We start from the raw sequence: 23,644 nt of genomic DNA on the forward strand, positions 1-23,644 counted from the left end.
ATCTGAAACCCTTTTTATGACTCCCTTCCCCCTCTCCACAGTGAGCTTCAAAGACATTACTGACATTCCGATCTCAAACAGAAAACCTGCTCTGAATCACACACACACCAAACCACTCTGAAACTCCTAAAACACAAGTTACACTCACGCATGAATCATTATCAAAATGTTTTTATGTAGTTTTCTTGTCTATGGGATGTGATGGGATAAATTGAGATATTTATGCCCTTCGGCAGATGTAATGGACACGTGTGTTGATACATTTGAGATGTATCTGTTTCATTAACTGATATTAATATCGGGTTTGGTATCCTACGGATCGTAATGAGCTTCTTTATACGGAAATATAAACTATATTCCGCGCGAATGTTTATCCTAGACATAATGTGGTATTAAAGTTTTAATGCATTTTTCTGTGTACGATCAGAAGAGGCGTTCCTTCACAAACAATGAAACGCTCCCGCCTCAGAACCGAAAGATTCCATTGGGTCCCGTCATCCTGACAGGGCGTTACCCCGCGCTGCTTTAAAACCACAACACAAGCAGACGTCGCTCTCTTAGCTCTCTCTGCTCTCATGCACTCTCACCCTCGTGACTCCGAACTCTGAACTCTAACCCCTCCCTGCACCAGCAGCGGAGCGGGAGAAGGCACAGGGCCTTCATCCAAACGAACCGCGGATGTAAAAATCCAGCTTCGTCCTGTAACTAAGTTTTCTCGCCTTTCCCGTACAGGGAAAAGAATTCTTTACTCGGTAATGTTACTTTCAAGTAAGCTTTTAAGAACTTCACGCGAAACGCAAGCCTACAAATCGATGAGACACGGTCCAGCCAAGGTACACACGTGGTCCCGAAGCCCAGCTTCACACAGACAAAGGAACAGAATCGCAAGTAACGTATAAAATGATCTCTCTCGAAGCTGCTTTCACAGTTGTCTCTTAAAAGGTTCTGTTTGTAAATTACCATACTTTCTCCCTCACTTTCTTCCTAGTTTCATTTTGATCAAGTCATGTTTTATGTTTGTTTGTCTAAACGTTCGTGGGTCTTGTGTAATTTTACGTACGTAGATTAGCCTATATTACTTCCTATATGCATAATCCTTTGTGTGTCATTTTTGATTAAATAAATCTTTTATACTTTGACTGACTCTGTGTTACAATCCCACCAATGTGATTGTCAATGAAATTGCGATAAGATCTGGCTACTAGCTCTTTATTTTAATTCATAAACCCAGCAATTTGTATCCACGGCCAGGAGAGAACTTGTCTGAGGTTTGATAATATAAATATTCCTTCTTAACTGGTATAATCAAAGCATTCGCTGGTCGAATGACTGATGAGAGACCAGTTATAGAACGAAGTATTTTTGATAGTTAGCAGGTAATGTAATAGCATATGTGAAATTTATGAATTATGACTATGAGTTATGATTTTTAATATTTCCCCAAATTTCCATACTGCTCGAGCTAATATTTCATATATGACCTAATTACGATTGTTACCATAAACGCTACAACTCTTATACTCGTACTCTTATAGGTTACGTCTGTGGATCACGGCTGAATGCGTCTTCTCCACACTCACTTACAAACAAACATGGCGAATATATCAGATGTAAGTAGTCTACCTCTTGGTGCAGGTGAAGATACATTTGAGCTGCACGCGTTGCAGTCTGAGCTGGAAGCTGTTGAGAAACAGATCCACAACCTTTTAGTGAGACAGGCCGAGCTGATAGACCGGCGGTTAGCTCTTGAAACATCACGCGCCGATGCACACAAATCAATGATTAACGTTACTAACCCGCTGACTCCGACCTCGTCTACTCCATGCGTTACTCAGCATCGGTCCCGAGTGCCGAGGTCACGATCGCGATCAGCCATGGTCTCGTTCACTCCGGCTCCAACACGCCACCACGAAGCCTGGATGGTTCCGCAGCGGAAGACGTGAGTCAGGTCTAGACCAAGACTCTCTCCGCCCCTCCCGGTCTTCGAGTTATCCACACAAAACCGCTTCTCCCCTCTTCGCGAAACCGAAGGCGATGCTGTGATCATCGGCGATTCCATCGTTCAGCACATACACGCTACGTTAGGTAAAAGTAAGGTGCAGTCACTGCTTTCCTGGTGCTCGTGTTTCTGAAATTGCTGCTCGCGTTCCCGAGATTCTGAACGATGACGAGCGCGTCGGAACTGTGGTCCTGCACGCGGGAGTGAACGACATCAGGCTGCGCCAGACAGAGGTTCTGAAGAAAGACTTCAGGAATCTGATCGATACGGTACACAGCACATCGCCTGAAACAACGATCATAGTGTCAGGACCACTTCCTACGTACCGACTAGGTCATGAAAAGTTTAGTAGATTATTTGCGCTAAATTAATGGTTAATGTCATGGTGCAATTGTCACGGGTGACAAAAGCGCTTAGCGAGCGGAACCCTTCTTCTGAGCCACGAGTTTCCCGAGGGAGCGATTTGTATGCAACACGTCCCACTCCGGTTCCGGGTGTGGCAGGAATTTTGCCCGGCCTGATTAGCGCTGATGCACTGCAGGTGCGAGAGAGAGAGATACAGCCTCCACATAGGCTTTCTGCTTTACAAATCAAACATAAAAGAGCCATTGAGAGAAGGTGGACGTCGTTCGTTGGGGTTCTTTCTGCGTGCGGGAGCTGGTTCTCTCTGAGCAGTTTTGGGCACAAGTTGGCTCGGGGAAGTTGTCTGGGTGGGAAGGTCTCCTGTTGAAGTCTCCAGGGAAAAGGTGTCCTGTCGAAATTGTCCGCATTGGGAGTTATAATCGGCTGTGGGGAAGCCTCGTTGGGGTGAAAGCCGCCCATTGAAGTCTGCTGGATCAGAGTTCATCTGTGGGAATCTGCTGGACTATTATATCGATTGGATCTGCGCTGTGAAGGGAGAGAGAAAAGATGAGTGAATTGATTTCATCTTACAAACATTTGAAAAGCTTGAAGAGGATGCAGTGAATGTAGATCTGACTGTTGGAGAAGCCATGTGTTTCAGAGTGTGTTGAAGAGGAACTGAGGATTGAATATCCCCCAAAGGAGTGTAATGAATGGATTGAAGCCTCTGATCATCCCTATCGTGTGAGTGAATTGCAGTGCTTTTGCCTTATAGATACACATTGATTTCATTGCTGTGGATTTGAAGTGAACACAAGTGCTGTGTGTTTTTGCTGGGAAGTGGCCCCAACCCCTGCTTGCACGCTGGTGAAGTACTATTAACCTCTTCTCTGCCAGAGCCCTGTGAGTGTACAGATACACTGGTGAAGTACTATTAACCCCTTCTCTGCCAGAGCCCTGTGAGAGTACAGATACACTGAAGTACTATTAACCTCTTCTCTGCCTGAGTCTTGAAAGTATCCTGTACCAAGAAGTACCCTTACTTTTCTAGTCAATGTCTGAGTCTGGAAGTATGCAGCATAGCTGATGAAGTAAGCTTTTAAACTACTGTCTCACTACCGTGCACCGACGAAAGTATCCTGTACTGAGTAGAACCCTTACCTTTCTACTCAATGTCTGAGTCTGGAAGTATGCAGCATCGCTGATAAAGTAAGCTTTTAAACCACTGTCTCACTACTGTGCACCGACGAAAGTATCCTGTACTGAGAAGAATCCTGACCTTTCTACTCAATGTCTGAGTCTGGAAGTATGCAGCATCGCTGATGAAGTAAGCTTTTAAACCACTGTCTCACTACTGTGCACCGACGAAAGTATCCTGTACTGAGAAGAACCCTTACCTTTTTACTCAATGTCTGAGTCTGGAAGTATGCAGCATCGCTGATGAAGTAAGCTTTTAAACCACTGTCTCACTACTGTGCACCAGTGTTTGGAATAACGCCGTTTAAAAGAACGGCGTTAGGTAACAACGTTATTTTTTCAGTAACGGGGTAATCTAACTAATTACTTTTCCCGTCGTTACAACGCCGTTAACATTACTGGACGTTAAATGCGGCACGTTACTATGCATTGATTGAATAAACTGAGGTCAAAGGCAAGAACTAGGGGTGGAACGGTACATGTATTCGGAGAGAGAGAGAGAGAGAGAGAGAGAGAGAGAGAGAGAGAGAGAGAGAGAGAGAGAGAGAGAGAGAGAGAGAGAGAGAGAGAGAGAGAGAGAGAGAGAGAGAGAGAGAGAGAGAGAGAGAGAGAGAGAGAGAGAGAGAGAGAGACACGCGGGCGCGATCGAAAAGTTGAAAAGTGTTTACATTTGTGTGTGTGTGAGAGAGAGAGAGAGAGAGAGATAGAGAGAGGCGCGGGCGCGATCGAAAAGTCGCAAAGTGTTTACATTTGTGTGTGTGTGTGAGGCGCGGACGCGATCGAACAGTGGAAACAAAAACATAATCCGTAATTTTGTTTATACAGGACATTCAAACTGCAAAGTGTTTAAGTTACTGCTAATTAAAATTTTAAGGAAAACAAATTTAATTTTATATAATGTGCACAGTCAGTGCAATACAAATAAACTGATTCAATGCCTTTACTTTATTAATAAAACTTTTAAATAAAAAGTTGAGAGAGGTTGATTTAATTTGCAGAGTTAAATGCACTTTATATGGTGTAACTGTTTACTTTTCTTACAAAGATAATGCTTGAAGTGCAGGATAAACCTCTTGCTGTCTGTCGACGTGCAATAAATATCTAAAGTTATGTACAAACACCTGTCTGTTCTACTCATTTCAACTGACTTGTGAAAACTGCTCAAAAAAATCAAAATTCTTTGACATATAGCAACCTTTTTTTTTTTTTTACAGTAACGCAATAGTTACTTTCCCTGGTAACCAGTTACTTTTATTATAGAGTAATTCAGTTACTAACTCAGTTACTTTTTGGAACAAGTAGTGAGTAACTATAACTAATTACTTTTTTAAAGTAACGTTCCCAACACTGCTGTGCACTGACGAAAGTATCCTGTACTGAGAAGAACCCTTACCTTTCTACTCAATGTCTGAGTCTGGAAGTATGCAGCATCGCTGATGAAGTAAGCTTTTAAACCACTGTCTCACTACTGTGCACCGACGAAAGTATCCTGTACTGAGAAGAATCCTTACCTTCCTACTTACCGTTGATCCCCGAAGAATGCAGCATCGCTGGTGAAGTAAGCTTTTAAACCACTGTCTCACTACTGTGCACCGACGAAAGTATCCTGTACTGAGAAGAACCCTTACCTTTCTACTCAATGTCTGAGTCTGGAAGTATGCAGCATCGCTGATGAAGTAAGCTTTTAAACCACTGTCTCACTACTGTGCACCGACGAAAGTATCCTGTACTGAGAAGAATCCTTACCTTCCTACTTACCGTTGATCCCCGAAGAATGCAGCATCGCTGGTGAAGTAAGCTTTTAAACCACTCTCACTATTGTGCACCGACGAAAGTACTTTGTACTGAGAATAATCCTTACATTCCTACTTACTGACCGAGTCTTGAAGTATGCAGCATTACTGGTGAAAAGAGTTTCTGAGTCATTGTCCCACTACTGTGCACCGACGAGAGTTTCCCGTAACGACGAAGACCTAGAAGACATCGAATTCTATTATGATCTGTGCCCTTTGATATCGTGTGATAAATAAAGATTGTCATTCTTTGGAAATTACCTCGTGTCTGTAATCGTCCATCTATTGCGGACCTGTGGTGTCGGCTCCTCACGGTGGTGTGTCTAGGTCAAGGGGCGGCTGGTCATCCGAGTCCGCCCCGGGCCGCACCGGTGACATGAACAACAACCTCTTTATTCAGCAGAAGACTTTTAAATGGTTATATTCTTTATTAACCAAGACAGCTCGTTGGCTGCATCCTTAGTTACAGATTTCTTATTATGACCCTTTCTGTGTTGACGTTGAGTTGGTGCAGATGAAGCAAAGGAAGTGCCACTCTCAGATGGGCCTCCCTCAACACCCCAAACAAGTTTTAACCCATTCTTCATTGTTTTTCATCAGAACAACTCTTCTCTACTTCTCTTGAGATGCTTTGGCTCTTATAAGTCAGTAAATAGAGAGATCTGTCTCATTCACTTTCAATTCTAATGTTTGTATTTGCTTCATATAATGATTGATTAAACTCTTTAGTCGTTCTATCAACATCTCAATGTTATTGTCCATTTTCTTATTTTCTGCTGATTCTGCTTGAATCAGGAATAATTTCAGTTCTGAAAGTCATGAAGTAGCCTGATATGATTGCTTTTAGAGTTTTCATTTTCTCAGAGTTTTTAAATGCCTAATAAACTAGATGTACCGCATGGCGGTACAAAATATGACCGCCGCTCAGGCCTGCACTGGCTTTCCACAAAAATAAATGACGTGGAGCAATTTGGCTGTATTGCGTGTTTATGTATATAAGTTGTGTATTTTAAAAGACTGTCTGGAGTATTCCTGTGGATCATGGATAATTTAGAGTTTTGTAATTATTTGCCATTACTATTTAAGTTTTATATCAAAAGTCATTAGTTTAGACACTTAACATCCATAATGTGAAAACGTCACATCCATAACAGTGGTTAACAGTAAAAAGCGACTGAAGTGCCCTTGAGCAAGGCACCTAACCCCTCACTGCTCCCCGAGCGCCGCTGTTGTTGCAGGCAGCTCACTGCGCCGAGATTAGTGTGTGCTTCACCTCACTGTGTGTTCACTGTGTGCTGAGTGTGTTTCACTAATTCACGGATTGGGATAAATGCAGAGACCAAATTTCCCTCACGGGATCAAAATAGTATATATACTTATACTTATACATACTAAGTATGAAAAATCTGTGTTTTTTTTTTTCAAAGGACCCTCCCATTCAATTTATACAAACCTCTACCAAACGGTTGAGGTGCCTGTTGATGGTAAAAGTCTGTTATTTGACTTTGGCATGGGTTTGTTGTGTTTTACTGAAATAAAAAACATTTTTTCCCCAAAAAAGTGGTTTTATCTTGTAGCCCTGGTCCCAGAGTTTTAAAAAAACAATGTTAACAAAATTAAACTCATTCCCACTGTACCTAGTAGAACACTTAAGTAAATGTCCCATTGAAATTAATGGGATTTTATGGATTTAGGTGAAGAAAGTGTATACATAATACATTTTGGTCTGTACCATGAAGAGAAAACTGATTCAACTATATAAACTATATATTTTCTGAAAGCGTAGACTCTCAGGATGTGATCTAACATGGCATGAAACATGTCCCACCCACGTCATTAGTATACTGCCCAAGCATAACACATTGGGTATGGGTAAATCGGGTATATGGCTGATACCTAAAAAAAGTAGTAGTATGTGCATGTCTGTCTGTGTGTGTGTGTGTGTGTGTGTGTGTGTATGTGTGTGTGTTTGTGTATGTGTGTGTCTGTGTGTGTCTGTGCGTGTATGTGTGCGTGCGTACATGTGTGTGCGCGTGTGTGTTTGTGTGTGTGTGTCTGTGCATGTGGATTTGTATGTGTGTGTATGGGTGTGTGTCTGTGCCTGTGGATGTCAGTGTGTGTGCATGCTTGCGTTTGTTTGTATTCCTGCATGTGTGTGTGTGACAGTATCATCCTAAACCAGCAACCCTTCGCTCAACAGCACCATCTACAGGCCGATGAGTGTACAGTCACTAAATGTGCACATAAATGAATTTATTTTATACCCCCCCATGGATGAAATTCTACGAAACTTAGCATACCCCCAGAGGATGTCAAGTTAATCATACACATGAAATATGGTGCAGTTCTGAACATCTCCACTGAAGATTAGAATTAGAATTAGCGATTAAAGCAGAATAATATTGCATTTTAATTTTTTATGGGAGGGGCGCAAATCACAAATGACTGATTATGGGCTAGGTTGATGTGGGCCCTTAAGAGCAACATACCATAACAATTTCTTCATCCTCGGTGCCACGGTTCAGGTAGTTATTTAGGAAAAACTGCATTTTTTGGGTTTGGGGGGGCCCAGCGCGGGGGGGGAGGGGCCCCCGGGAACAAACAAAATTTTTCCGTAAAAGTCTAGTGGGGCTACATGCCCACCAAATTTCATGTTCCCCGGTGTTTCGGTGTCCCTGGTATCGTTGACGAAAAATTCACGGGGGGCCCAGCGCGGGGGGGGAGTGGCCCCCGGGGACCAAACGAAATTTTTCCGTAAAAGTCTAGTGGGGCTACATGCCCACCAAATTTCATGTTCCCCGGTGTTTCGGTGTCCCTGGTATCGTTGACGGAAAAATTCAGTAGATGACGAAAAAAAAAAAAAAAAAAAACTTTGACAATCCCTATATGACCGCTTTCGCTAGCTACGCTAGCGGCGGTCATAATTATATTTCACTGCACACATGACTGACGTTGAATGAGACTGCTTTCTGTCAACATTATTAACAGTTTCCAGTATCCACTATCCAGTATCATATATACTGTACATTTAAAAGACTTTGTTCTAGTCAGTTTGAAGTTCATTCACACCATGAGGCTTCATGAAGTCAGAACAATCACTATGAACTTTAAACAACACCAGCCCCGGCTCCAGCTCTGAGATGTAGGGTGGGCCAAGTGAAACTCCTAGTTTTAACATTTGATTATTTTTTAATAAATGAGTAAAAAGAACTGGGGCCTCTGGGCTTGAGTTTATGTTCGGGCCCTACATGTGCTGCAAATTACCTTAACTAGAACATCATTATTGAGTAGCACAACATACACAACAATTAAAATATAGCCTATTTGAGGTTCCTAGAACAATTAATATGCAACATGCCAAGCCTAGTCAAAGTTTAGAGGTAATATTAAATAGTCATTAAAATACAATACAGGATGTGCTCTAATTGATAATTGTATAATCAGTGGAGTAGCCTACTAACTAATTAATTAATTACTGTAATTGAATGACTGTTTATTCTAAAAGTAAAATAAGGAATTACTCTTTACAGTAGTACAGTAATCTTATTACACTGTTGAAGATGTAATTAGTAGCTTTTAGTAGAATAAAGTAAAAGTTACGAGAATACATTCTTCTGTAGAAGTGTTTTTATTTCAGTGTTTTTTTAGTAAGGAAATGTCGAACTGCCTCATGGATCTAAACATAATAGTAGCTTCTACTTTTATCTGGGGTTTCAACAAAAGGAAATTCTACAGGTGCTAATCTACCAACATGCCTTTACTATTTGTCTTAGGACGCTACAGAATATACTGAGCCGGACTTTACAGGCCAAAACACTTTTCAGACTGGATGGAGGTGATCCTCCTCTGCTTATTCTGACTATTTTGTGCTTCACTTGAAAAAGTTCCTTTCACCTTTAGTAACTGGAGTCACTTCAGTTCTAAAATAATAATAATGGAAGGCTACTAGAAAAGATGAATCTGCGTGGCCCTGATTGGCTGCGGGGGTGTCCCGTACGCGCGTGCGTTGGGGGCCGATGACGTCACCGGCACGCTCGCGCCGTCTATTCCCTCATTGAGAGTTTCAGCGTTGAGTCTTAGAAATTAGGAGAATTAAGCTGAAAATGGCGTATTGGTGCTCCGTAAAGGGACATGCAGATGATCATCCAGTAAAAGATGTGGTAAAAGAATGTTGGGAGCATGAATATGCAAGCTTAAATAATTTTGGATGGAATGCTGATAAAGTTGCCAAAGATATTGGAATAGATGGTATAGTCATGAATCATACGGTAATTACACCAAGTGTACCCCCTTGGATGTACAAAATGCCTTTAGTGGATCTACAATTAAACATCATAAAGAATGAAAAGGAAAGGTGTTTATCTATGAATATAGCAGTGGTAAATTATTTGAATCAAAACTATAACAATAGTGTTCAGATATTTACTGATGGGTCTAAAAATCCTCAATCTGGTTATACAGCAGCAGCAATATATATACCTCATATTGAACAAAGTACTGTTAAAAGGCTGTCTAATGATATATCAGTATTTACAACAGAACTCATGGCAATATTCATAGCAATGATATGGGTAGAAGAATCTAATATTAAGGATACAGTCATATACTCTGATTCATTCTCAGCTTTGTGCAGCTTAAAAAGTGGAATGTCAGATGCTAGACAAGATATCTTATACGATATATTACAGATTTTGTACAGAATAAATCCACTAGACAAAAATATATTATTTTTATGGGTACCAGCTCATGTTGGAGTTGAGGGAAATGAGATAGTGGACAAACTGGCAAAGACGGGATTAAAAAAGGATGAAGTCGACATAGAGATTCCATTAAGCAAAGCTGAAGCTAAGTGCATTGTAAGAAAAGCTGTTATAAATATCTGGCAAGACAACTGGAATAAGGAGTTAAAAGGAAGACATCTGTATAATATTCAGGATACAGTGGGGAGTGAAAGGAGAAAATATGGATCCAGAAGAGATGATACAATTATCTTGAGGATACGCATTGGGCACACCAGATTAAATTATTATTTACACATGGTAGGTAAAAGTGAGACAGATGGGTGCATCCATTGTGGGGTGGCAGAAACAGTAGAGCATGTGATAGTTCAATGTCAAGCATATAATGATGAACGAGCTCAACTTGTGGAAGATCTAAAGGAACTGAAAGTTCAGCTAGCAATAAAAGATTTATTTCAGAGTGCACAGATACAATCAAAAGTGTACCCTATTTTATTTAAATATTTGAGAGACACACGGTTGATACATAGAATATAAGTTTAAACAAATAGGGTTTTTTTTTTTTTTTTTACTAGATAGTAGTTTTCCATTCCATCATCCTAGGTATTCACACTCCATCCCAGTAGGTGGCGGAAATGCACCAAAAGCTGGTTTGCCAACCGCCAATAAACAATAAAGAAGAAGAAGAAGCGTCGAGTCTTCTGAGGAGAGGAGAGCAGTTCACGGTGTTTCTCATATTTACACAACCATTACACACACTTTATGCAGTTTGTTTAAGCGACAGACTCATTTCTGTATTGTTGTCATCGATCACAGCGATACTTGTGCGTCTTTTCTGGCGTCTTCCTTCTGAAATAAACATTTAGTGCAGCAGCAGCGAGCATGAGGAGAATATGTTGAGTTCATTCAGACCTGAGCGATTTTGTGTTCGTTTGTGTGATTGTCTCGTGTTTGGTGTGAGAACTGTTACTGAATGTCAAGTCAAAGTTTGAGATCTGTGAGAGGAATTGATAGGAATCGATCCCAAGTGTTGCTGTTGCCATTTTCATGTTTACCTTTATTTCTTTGTCGACATTTATCTTTGGCAGATTATTACTGTATGAGTAACGAACGAGGGAAATCTCAAACCTATACATCCATGGGAATATAGATAAATATTAATAAAGTTTGACACCGGAAACTTTACATTTTTACCTCATTTATTATGTTGATGTCTTCAGATCTCCTGTAAATTGACACTTAAAACTCATTTCATTGGTGTCAGACTGAGGGTATTTGATGGTTACGATATGTTGCCTATGTTTATTTCTGTTGTGGTAGAAATGTTCTATGTGTTTGCATTTTCTTATATTCATAGAAACTTAGAAAACATGATGGTAATAAAATGCACGGGATTGCATGTGAAGTCCCATGATTCTCTGCTAGCCTACATGAATATAACAGTGAACTGTTATTAACCCTTATGCATGTATGATAAATTATGTAACAATGCGTTAGCTATAACTGAGACATATCTTCATTTAGCCTAGAGAAATAACCTTGGGGGAGTCAGGACAGTAATGAAGGAAGGATGCCCTCCTTTAAGGTCATTTGATACATGATTGTCTCTTATTCAGTAATAAAAATTGCTTGCCACCACACTGTTTATGCTTTCAACTGTTTTTCTTACCATTATTTACATTTGGGAAAATTGACATTATTATATTCTGTAGTCCATAAGCATAAAACAAACTCTGTAACTTATATATTTTTGATTTTGGCAGATCAACTCCTCACACTACAATTCATCATCAGTGAAGCTCCTCCCACAGCGGTCACGTCATCAGTGAAGCTCCTCCCACAGCAGTCACATCATCACTGAAGCTCCTCCCACAGCAGTCACATCATCAGTGAAGCTCCTCCCACTATAATTCATCATCAGGATAAGCTCCTCCCACTATAATTCATCATCAGGGGAAGCTCCTCCCAAAACGGTCACATCATCAGTGATGCTCCTCCCACTGTAATTCATCATCAGTGAAGCTCCTCCCACAGCGGTCACATCATCAGTAATGCTCCTCCCACTGTAATTCATCATCAGTTTAGCTCCTCCCACAGTAATTCTCCAATAAATACTGTAAATTCCCATCGGCTACAAGTGAAGACGAGCATCAGAGCATCAGGAAGAGCTGAAATCTGCAAAGACTGAGTTTATTAAAGAGGACAGTGAGAACATGAGTGATCCAGAACCCTGCAGAATGAAACACACTGAAGATCCTGAAGAACAAAGAGGTTGGTGTTTATTCTTTATTCATTCATGATGCTGAAGAACATTCATGTTAGACACATTCAAGCACTTTCATCACATTTAGATAAACAGTTCAACTAGGGATCGACCGATATGGATTTTTTAGTGCTGATGCCGATACCGATTTTTTTTCATCAGCCTTAGCCGATGACCGATACGGGCTGCCGATATTCTTGCGCCAATATTTGGAGCCGATACTGCTTTTACTCACTCAGTTAACATCATAAAAATGACCCATATATAATATATAATGATAACAACTGTTACAAGTCTCAATTAAGAAAGGAACATTTATTGAACTTAAAGGGGTCATATAATGTCATTTTTGTACAAGCTAATATGATTCTTTAGGGTCTAAATTAAAAGTTTGTAATATACTTTAATTAAAAATTCTCATTAGTATTGTAAGAAAACACTAATTTTTAGGGGTGGTTAATCTGTCTGATTTCCCGATTCGATTCGATTACGATTATTGAAGTCCCGATTCGATTACAGTCGATTTTCGATTAACGATTCTCGATTAGCGATTATTGATTTTTTTTTTCCATTTCACAACAGTAAACGAAAATACACTACAAAGTGATTGCAGTATTAAAAAAAGTCAGCTGTTGAATTACTTAACTCTTTTATTGAGTAACAACAACTCAAAGCACTTTCTGTGTTGTGTAGTTATAACTTCAGAATTATTTGTATGTAGCTTATGTTCTGTAGAACACAGAAATGAATACATCACATTGTGTTGTGACTCATCAAGTTGAACTAAACAATAACAAATAAATGAAAGGCTTATTTCCTTTAGGAAGTAGATCAGAACCAACATACTGTAGAAATTGGACAATTTTCTTCTAGAAAGACAAGGTGTTCAGGTGGAGGAAGACTGCAGGTTGCAGTCGAAACATGTCAAGGTAAAGAAAAAGTTTTTTCTAGAAGAAAATTGTCCAATTTAATCATTAAGAAGACAAAATGAACATTTTTGAACAACTTACTGTAGCTTCAATTAGTAACATACAAAGCCACTCTTATACACAACTAAATAAGAAAGAGTTATGACTTGAAATGTTTGCTGTATACTACAATCAAAAACAGCTTATACAAAAAAAGTGAATGACCATCTGCCGAGAGCACAGTCAAAATGTAACTTTTTGTGACTGAAATTGCACATAATTGCAGTATAACGTACGTATAACAGATCAGTTTACACAGTGTACTGATGTGAAAACTAAACAATACAGAAAGCAGCTCTCATACAAAAATACTAAATAGGTAACAATGAAATTGCCAATTTAATTTTACATACGTTAGCTTTTAACAAAGAAGGTGCCGTTCGAATTTGGCGCTAAGCCATCATGCGTCTGTTATGTGCGCGTCTCTGTTATTTGCGCGCCACTGACTGTCCGCGCACTCCACGTCCGCTTATAGTTCCGCCTTTTGCGTTCCGTCAATATTACGTTTTATATATATATATATATATATATATATATATATATATATATATATATATTTTTTTTTTTTAGAAAATCGATTTTTTGACATTTGTGAATCGATTCAGAATCGTCCACGTCCGCATCGCGATGCATCGAAGAATCGATTTTTTCCCCCACCCCTACTCATTTTACCTGGTCAAAAACAGCTCTGTTTTCAGCACGCCGTTAAAGTGCATGCGTCTTTAAATGATAATGAGCTTTGCTCACCCCGCCCCTCTGTTCTGTGCGTACACCGTTTTTAACACAATAACCATAACGCATTGTTCATTATAAACGTGGGATTATGAATTATATTGATAACGTCATACATAGAAAACATGCCGTAATGTACCCTGAGTGTAAAAATAGCCACATTCATCGTGAAGCGTGCAAGCTATTTGCAAAGATTAATAAAAAGATTAATATAAAGGTCAACAAAACGTTACACTCACTTGTTCTTCTGGAGGTTCAGCAGGAACACGAATAGCTGGTGACGATCCTTTTTTCAGGAGCAGCTTCTTAGCAAATCCAGCTTTATACTGACCCTCGTTTGTAAAGCAGTCTGCTGAAATGATTCGCACAAACATGAAAGCATTGACGTTGATCGTGGGAAATATTCCCTTTGAAAACAAACTAAGCCACTGCGTCTTCAGCTGTACGGATTTAGGAACATCAATATGACTGCTGTGTTCGTTATTACACCCAAGAACAGAACACCACAATCGTTAGACGCCATTCTACTCAGTGCTCCAGCCAGAGGCGGCCTTACCTATGTTTCACCCGTTTCAATTGAAACGGGCCCCGCCCTCCAAGGGGGCCCCCAACAGAACAGGAAAATCCCATTCATTTTCTCCCTAGGATATTTATTTTCAGACATAATGTCTAAAGTGGTCTCCAACACGTCGTTTGCGAGAGTAGCTCGTGGCCTGATTGGAGGTAGCTCGCCAAGGGCCGTTCACATATCGCGTCTTTTGTGCGCTCAAGTTCGTTATTTCAAATAATTGAAGCAACGCGCTCATTTTTTCCAGGCGCAACGAGTCAATATGAAGGATGGGGGTGCACCCAAACTACGGGTGTTTTTTTCTTCTCCGTAAATAAATCTTCTAGCAGAGCTACAGCAAGCGTTTATTGGTAGTGGAAATTAGCTATTAAAACTTCTCTGTCGTTGTGGAGAGCGCATGGACCGAATTTTACTATTAATAATAAAAGATAAGCTAATGTGCATTGTAAATGTCAGTATTTTGTCTTTTTTGAATCATTCTTTTTATAAAAATGATTTAAAGGCGGAAATATGCGAGGTTTATCTTTTTATAAAAACTTTTTGTCACAACTTTATTTGAATTTGTACATGTTAGTAGATAACATGTTGCAAGACACTCCTTTCAAATTTGGCCATCATTTTTAACCCTCATGTGGTCTTCGGGTCATTTTGACCCGGAGAAGATTTTCTTTTTCCCAAAAATACTAGTTAATGTTATCGCATTGGACTGAAACTTAGTGACTTTGTTCCAAAATATTGGAACAAAGTCACTAAGTTTTAGTAAAAAGTGACAAAATATTTTAAGTTTTATTTTACATTTATTTTATATATGGTTTACAATTTGAAACAATGTTACTAGAATTTTGACCTTTTTACAAAACATGTATTACTGTGGTAGATTTATTCCCTATTTCACACCTGACCTAAGTCTACATGGGTCTCGTCTACAATCAACATCCCCAAACGTCTTCAGTCGACGTTAGTTTCTATGGGTCGCGACTACAGTCGACGTCCCCTATCTCTAACTTGTTCCCCTAACTAACTTTCTGCGCAGCAATAATAACCGACACACTTCAGACAATGTCTTTTAAATGCTTTAATCAGGGCCGGGAGAGTACTTGACCAGTTCTCAGAGAATCTCCCCCAAGAAGAAGCTTTAATCACGGGCAGAGGATCTCAGACAAATTTCAGAGAGAATCCCACCAGTAAACTTTAGAAAATTTGAAAATTAGAGTTTTTCTTTGATTTCAGACCTGATGGAAGAGAGCAAGGAGAGTGAAGAACTGAGTGAAGTGAAGGAGGAGAGTGAAGAACTGAGTGAAGTGAAGGAGGAGAGTGAAGAACTGAGTGAAGTGAAGGAGGAGAGAGAAGAACTGAGTGAAGTGAAGGAGGAGGGAGAAGAACTGAGTGAAGTGAAGGAGGAGAGAGAAGAACTGGGTGAAGTGAAGGAGGAGGGAGAAGAACTGAGTGAAGTGAAGGAGGAACATCATGTCAAACCTGGAGAAAAACCTTTGAGTCGCTCAGAGACTAAACAGACATTTTTAAAGAAAAGAAAAGACAAGAAATCTTTCACCTGCACTCAGTGTGGAAAGAGTTTTACAAGCAATTTTAGTCTTCAGATTCACATGAGAATTCATACTGGAGAGAAGCCGTTCTCCTGCACTCAGTGTGGAAAGAGTTTCACATGTAAAACATCTCTTAAGATTCACATGAGAATTCATACAGGAGAGAAGCCACATATATGCCATCAATGTGGGAAGAGTTTCGGTCAATCATCAACCCTTAAGCAACACATGAGGATCCACACCGGAGAGAAGCCGTACACATGTGATCAGTGCGGCAAAACATTTCCTAATGCATCAGACCTAAAGACACACCTGAGAGTTCATACGAAGGAGAAGCCGCATTCATGTTCTGTGTGTGGAAAGAGTTTTTCACAGCTGCAAACTTTACAAAGACATCAGAAAAGACACACTGGTGTGAGAGAGTACATGTGCTTTGAGTGTGAGAAGACTTTTACTAGAGCGGAGTGTTTAAAACGGCACCAGAGAATTCACACTGGAGAAAAACCTTACAAGTGTTCACATTGTGACCTGAGATTCAGTGTGTTATCATCTCTGAAAACACATGAGAGGACCCACACTGGAGAAAAACCTTACAAGTGTTCAAACTGTGACAAGAGATTCAGTCAGTCATCACATCTGAAAAGACATGAGAGGATCCACACTGGAGAGAATCTGCACACGTGTGATCAGTGTGGAAAGAGTTTCTCTGATAAAAGTCACCTGAGGCGACACATGAAGATCCATGCAGTGGAGAAACCACATCACCACAGTCTGAGATCACGGTGAGTAGTTCATCTTTATGTGCTGAGAAACAAAAGCTGCTTTTCCACCTTCAGAAAAGGTTCCAGTTGTGTTTCCACTTGAGCTTGGTACGGCATGGCACAATTAATAACCGCTCTTGGCCCTGAACTCTCAGCACACTTGGCTGACCGTGCCGAACTGTGATGCTTGAATGTGTGTAGTGACATCGCCACTCAGGATTGGTCACTTGTCTGTTGCCTGGTTACCAGTGTCTCTGTAGCTGGCTAAGCGACGTAAACACAAACTTTGGAGTGACTGACTCCATAACCTATCCATAAACAATCAGTGTACAGTTCTGAGAACATATTAAACTGTCTAAAGCATTTATTTTCTGTATTCTTTTTTAAAAATAAATTCATAGAATTTTATGCATGGCATCATGTGAAAAGATAGACGCGAGACTCGTTTAGGTGACTCACATCACGGCCCTGTATGTTCCTTTATTTGCATTAAATTAAACGAAATACAGAACAATAACTAATTTATAGTTATAAAAAAATTACACATACACATTTTACCGAAGACACGCACCAATTTGACGGAGCTGCACTGCTCTCTCCTGAAGAGGTTACAAAAAGCCTGCGATAAATAACACAATTCCTGGAGTGTTACGTCTGACCCAGGTTCTGGGTAACATAAAAACCACCCATACACTGAAAAAAAAATAACCCCAAAAATTGACCTAAACGGCAAAACCCAGGATTTGGATGGAAAAAAATAACCCAAGATTTTTTAGAGTGTAGTGATGGGAAAAACTAAGCTTTTCAAAAATTTAAATCAGTTGAATCAATTGCTTCGTAAATAATTATTCACTATTTTAAAGCATTCAAAACGCCACACGCTGGTCAGTACAGTGTAAATGCAACAGAAACTCAGGCTAAACATGCATCATAACACCTTTTATTAGTTGTTATTGAAGGAAATCAATCAAATGCAATCAACAAATCATCTTATACCATAAATATTAAGTATCTGTATAATATGTTATTTTTAGAGATTATTAACTATTATTATTATTTTCAATTATACAAATGTCTCATTAAAATGTCTACAAATGTTTAAAACTGATAAATCTGGTAAAACCCACTGACACTTGTTCGATGGTTCACCGCATGGTGGGTTCACAGAGATCATTGACATTTTGAAACGGTTATGAGGCAACGAAGCCTCATTTACTGACATCACGTGAATTTCGCAGTTTGATACACGCTCTGAACCACTGATTTGAATCAAAAGATTCATAAAGGTGTCTGAGATTCGTGAAGCAGTGCTTTGAAATCGCCCATCACTACTTTAACTACATGAGTAAGACATGATTAGCAAGTTGTTTGCATAAAATAGTCCATTAAAACTCACTTGATTTAATGTTTCTTTTAGACGTGATGGACGTGAACAAGAAAAGAAAAACAAGCCAAAAAATCTGTCTCCTGCCCTCAGTGTAAAAAACGCTTCACATCACTTCTGCTTCTCATTCTGAAGAAAGACCATTTAACTGATCAGTGCGGTAAACAGTTTCATTGGGCGTCAGTCCTGAAGAAACACCTGAAGATTCACACAAAGGAGAAGATTCATTGAAGAAAAGACACGGCGGTGTGTGTTTCAGTGCTGAAGTCCTTTACTACAGAAGATGAACTTAAAGAGCACCAGAAAATTCACACTGGAAAAAAAAACATTTTGAAGGCAAAGTTCAGGAGCTGAAGAAGAGGCCATATTACTTTTAAGAGAGACATGAATCTGATTTTAATTTTTAACTATTTCTTCATTGTTTTTCATCAGAACATCTAGTTTCTCTTCCACTTCTACTCTTCCATGCAAACTCAAGATATACTTTCATGTATCTTTGAAACTGGACACTTCTCTACTTCTCTTGAGATGCTTTGGCTCTTATAAGTCAGTAAAGAGAGAGATCTGTCTCATTCACTTTCAATTCTAATGTTTGTATTTGCTTCATGTAATTATTGATTAAACTCTTTAGTCGTTTTATCAACATATCATTGTTATTGTCCTTTTTTATTTTCTGCTGATTCTGCTTGAATCAGGAATAATTTTAGTTCTGAAAGCCTTCTTTTTGAACTTTTCATTTTCTCAATAGAGCTTTTAAATGCCTAATAAATTATATTTCACTGCACACATGACTGACATTGAATGAGGTTGCTTTCTGTCTACATTATTAACCGTTTCACCCTTGATATTCATTATCATATATACATTTCAAAGAGTTTGTTTTAGTTCAATTCAATTCAAATTTATTTGTATAGCGCTTTTCACAATACATATTGTTTCAAACCAGAAATTGTTTTAAAGGCTGGATAAAAACTGGAGCTGACAAACTCTAGCGTCCCGAGATAAAAACAGAAAAGCAGATGGGAAATAATTAGCATAGCTGCTGTTCATAATATTAATGCATTCGATCTGATTCAACTGTAGTAGGGAATTACAACCCTGCGCACATATATTCAAACGCACATAACTATAAAACCAATTCTTAATGCGCACGTGAACGCCATCAGCGTTTATCACAGGTTCGCGTTTAAAGTCTGTGTAGAGAGAATGGTGTCGTCTTGGCGGCCCCTAATTTAATAACAAATGATCGTTGCGACGGAAGCGAATCAATCAAAACTAACTTTAGCTGGAAAATAACTTTATTAAAGAACCGCTATAAAGCCAAAACAATCTTACCTTAAATTATACGTTTATCTCTGTAAAGCTGCTTTGAAACAATCTAAATTGTTAAAAGCGCTATATAAATGAAGATGACTTGACTTGACTTGACTTTGGGAATCCGTAACGATGGAGATGATTGGCCGGGGATTTCTTTCAAGTAAGTTATTTAATGTGTAATATTATTTAGGTTTGTGTAACTAGAGAAATTCTTTAATGTACTTGTACACTCTGTATTTCTCTTAAGGTGGCAGGAAAAATCCTTTTGTAGTTTGTCCCAGTTATGATTGCTGGGCTCCTTGGATTGGACCTAATACCCAGAATTCAGACATTGTTCTAAACTCTGAGCATGCAAAACTACAAAAAACAATGTCCTGTGATGTTCCAGATCTTGACGTCACAGAGGAAAGGTTAGGTGATGAGCTCTTTAATCTTAAGGTAAGAACAAATTTACAACGTCTAATTATGTTTTGCAACAATTTTGGTTTTAACCAAAGTTTGTCATATGTTTAGGTTGATGCAGTGAGGAAGCTGTGCAAAGAATGTGGATTGGACACAAAGGGATCAAGGATGGATCTTGTGTTATGTTTGCGGACGGAGATGCAAAACCGCTCAGCGTACGACAAAATCTTCCAGCAGATTTGGGGTGCTTCTGGTAAATTGCCTGACTCTTATCACTTAAATATCTATGTATATAATAATAATATATTTTAATAATACATACATTTGTAGCTTTGATTAAAAACTAATAATAAATAATGTCCCAGGAGTTTAAAATTTATGTTGATGGACATTTCATTTTCAGCAATAATGCTTTCATTGGAAGATGCAAAATTTCATTTGCTGTAAGAAACTACTTGCAATTGATTCATGGGTTAATTAATACTGTTTAAACTAGTCTCTGAGTCAACCCACTGACAAATTGTTGGTAAAAGTAGGTAGATTGACTCAAAACTTACGAGTATGGTATGAAGAAATTATGAAAACCTAGTGAAAAACTAAACTAAATTATGAAAAACTAAGTTAATAGTTGAAGTGTTACTTGTAGTTTTTTGTTTAAGTAACCATTGTAATGATTTTGTCATTTTCTAAACTGTACTTTACTCTTAGGTGGCTGGGCAGTCATTACATGTCCTTGTGGAGTAGTCTATTCCATCAAATTCAACATAAGAGCAGAGTCTCCCAGAGACTTTGCGGACTCGCTGCTGAGTTGGAAGCACTTTCCTAATGTTGTAATATACGACTTTGCTAGAGGACTTGCAGCACACGTTAATCTTCGTGAAGCAGATTCTCTACCTTTCAGTCCCCATGAAGGGAGACTTGCTGAACCAACTACAGCCAATATCCAGCTAGCAAAAGAAGGCAAGCTCAAAGTTAATCTACCATGGTTGAAAAATAAGGAGGAAGAGGAGGAGGATACCAACTGCCATCCTTTGACTGGATCATAAGGGGCCAGTTGTTCAAAAAGTTTAATCTGGATCAGAATGATCTGGATTTGGAAATCCCATGTTTTGCTATCCAGGATCAGGTAATCCATCGTACTTTTGTGCCGGTTTTTCAAAGCAAAATTGGATTGGATCACCCTGATCTGGATGTAAACTTTTTCCGATTACCAAATCTGGATTACTGGTGATCTACGGAAGCCCCAAAGGGAAATGGTGATGTAAAAAAATATGAGATAGGGAAAAAAAAATATTTCAATGCTTTTGCGTTCTCTCAGAAAAGTTTCGTATAGCGTTCACCAAAAAAACGTTGTGTTCGCTTGCAAAGATCTTTTGACTGGTTCATCTCTTATGATTGTGATAAAACAGTGATAAAACACTTTGAATTAAATATAATATTTTTGTTTGATTTTTACAGTTGTTTGGGGATTATTTAATGGCGCCAAAATCTCTTTTTTACTTTACAGTAGGCTACCGAAAGGCTTAATTATGTAGCCTAATGTCTACTGTGGTGGCCAGAAGGAAACAGTCCATCACAATGCAGCACAGTCACCTGCAGCACCATGGAGAGCACCATCAAGAGGGCACAAGGTCTGGGTGAAACAGTGGTGTTCAGGACCAAGGACAGCTCTAACACAGGTGTGCAGCATTCCCCTCTGACAGGCAGCCTCAGCTGCAGGCTGTTGGGCCCAATTAGTAATCACATAAAAGTGAACAAAGAAGCCACAGTAGGGGGAAGGAGGGGAAGAGGACAGACACAGTGTTGGATGCATTCAAGCCCAGCCAGCCCAACTACCCTCTTGAAGATAGAGGCTTAATTGACGGCGTGAGTAAAGTGAATCGCCTTAACTAATCGTACACCTCTTCTGCCTCTTTTCCAGAAGTAAATTGATGCAAAAAGGAGCAACCTGAGAAAGAAGAAGTACCTAAGTTCAAGTTTTCTCCCCTTTACCCTGCTTTATGACAAATAAAGAACTTTAAGTTTTGCTCCAATGAAGTTCGGCCTGGTGAATGATTTACTTTGAATTCCAGAGCTAACCCTCTCAGCCTTGTGTGTGAAGTTTACACTACTTCTAATGTATTACTTTAACAGTTAAGCTAATCAAAAGCAAATGTTGTATTTTTGACCAATTTTGAAGTTTTACTACATTTTCTTCTTCCTGGAATCCACGTTGAAATCCTACCACCTGTTGGGATCAGGATAATCCTGTTTTTTTATTTTTTTTGGATCAAAGTTATCCAAATCCTAGTGACAAGTTTTGAACAACACCAACTGAAGGTTTGATCCAGATTAAAACTAGGATTGGATTCCGTGATTCTAATCTGATTTCAGATTCAGATCTTTCCCTTTTGAACAACCCATTTTCAAGATTTGATCCAATCCGATAACCAAAATCCGATCAGATTACTTTTGAACAACTGGCCCCAGAGCATTATGCTTTGTATGACAGATTCCATGAATTCAACACAAAGGTAGTCCCAGAACTTTGTGGATGGGTAAATACTCAAACCGCAGAGCATCTCTTTGCTGCAATGCGCAAAAACAATTATTATTAATAATAATAATAATACATTTAATTTTTAGTCCTTTCAGACCACCCAAGGTCACCTTACAAAAACAAAAACAAGTTTTGAGAGTGGTTTTGAACTGTGAAATGGAGTCTATGGCACGAATATGAGGGGGAAGAGAGTTCCAGAGTTTTGGTGCAGCATGGGAGAAGGCCCTTGCTCCCATTGTGGAGAGTCTGATGTCTGGGGTTGCCAGTAATCCTGCCAGTAAAAATGCCAGTAAACCTCTCTGACTGGTGGTCTTCAATTTTGACAAAATATGTCCGGGCTGTCAGGTAGTGCGAAAACCACTTAAGGGCTGTTCCACAGACTCCTATACTTTCAAGCTGCTCAAGCAACAGTTGGTGGGATATTGTTTCGAAGGCGGCACTGAGGTCTAGGAGGATGAGAATAGATATTAGGCCAGCATCAGCTGCACGGAGAAGATCATTCGTGATCTTGACAAGGGCTGTCTCGGTACTGTGGCGTGAACGGAATCCAGATTGAAATTGTTCAAGAAGATTATTATCATGAAGGTAAGTCTGGAGTTGGATTGCAACCACTCTCTCGAGTATTTTGGAAATGAAGGGCAGGTTTGATATGGGACGATAATTATTAAGGTTGTTACAGTCCAGTCCTGTTTTTTTCAATGTGGGTCTGACTACCACAGCTTTTAGTGATGCAGGGACTATGCCAGTTGACAAAGATGATTTGATAATGGAGGTTATCAGTGGTGTTAAGGCAGGTAGACAGGTCTTAACAAGGGAGGTGGGGATGGGGTCCAGGTGGCATGTAGAGTTATATTTGGTGATGAGCTCAAAGATAGACTCCTCAGTTGGAAGACTGAAGTTACTGAAAACAGCGGGTGGAGCTAGATTTATCACAAATGCTGCTGGCAGTGCAGCCTGTGTGATGTTCGCCACAGCCAGTTGTTGGTGGATTTTGGAGATTTTTGAATAAAAAAACTTAAGAAAAGCAGAGCAGTAATCATCAGAGATGTTGTTGGTGTTTGAATCTGGAGGTTTCAGTAGCCTTTTCACTGTGGAG

General features: G+C 39.4%; 2 protein-coding genes across 4 annotated transcripts; both read left to right on the forward strand.

The window, feature by feature from the left end:
* Window positions 1-10,114: 10,114 nt before the first annotated feature.
* LOC311078596 (uncharacterized protein) lies at window positions 10,115-18,937 on the forward strand. Of its 2 annotated transcripts, XM_084107516.1 has the most exons (6): window positions 10,115-10,187; window positions 10,646-10,795; window positions 11,595-11,655; window positions 11,834-12,341; window positions 15,832-16,927; window positions 18,324-18,937. In XM_084107516.1, the coding sequence occupies exons 4-6, from the start codon at window positions 12,284-12,286 to the stop codon at window positions 18,421-18,423; spliced, it is 1,254 nt and encodes a 417-aa protein (XP_083963642.1). In that variant the 5' UTR covers window positions 10,115-10,187; window positions 10,646-10,795; window positions 11,595-11,655; window positions 11,834-12,283; the 3' UTR covers window positions 18,424-18,937. The 2 variants fall into 2 exon arrangements, with proteins under 2 accessions (XP_083963642.1, XP_083963643.1); XM_084107517.1 differs by lacking the exon at window positions 11,595-11,655.
* Window positions 18,938-19,266: 329 nt separating this feature from the next.
* LOC311096358 (HMG domain-containing protein 3-like) lies at window positions 19,267-22,040 on the forward strand. 2 transcript variants are annotated; one of them, XR_014609004.1, is made up of 4 exons: window positions 19,267-20,045; window positions 20,121-20,262; window positions 20,718-21,688; window positions 21,931-22,040. XR_014609004.1 is itself a non-coding variant. In XM_084135438.1 (3 exons), the coding sequence occupies exons 1-3, from the start codon at window positions 19,977-19,979 to the stop codon at window positions 21,053-21,055; spliced, it is 549 nt and encodes a 182-aa protein (XP_083991564.1). In that variant the 5' UTR covers window positions 19,267-19,976; the 3' UTR covers window positions 21,056-21,867. The 2 variants fall into 2 exon arrangements, 1 of the variants encoding a protein (XP_083991564.1); XM_084135438.1 differs by lacking the exon at window positions 21,931-22,040 and having other exon boundaries at window positions 20,718-21,867.
* The last annotated feature ends 1,604 nt before the right edge of the window (window positions 22,041-23,644 follow it).

This window comes from Abramis brama, assembly GCF_963993115.1.
Source record: "Abramis brama genome assembly, chromosome: 1".
Lineage (NCBI taxonomy): Eukaryota > Metazoa > Chordata > Actinopteri > Cypriniformes > Leuciscidae > Abramis > Abramis brama.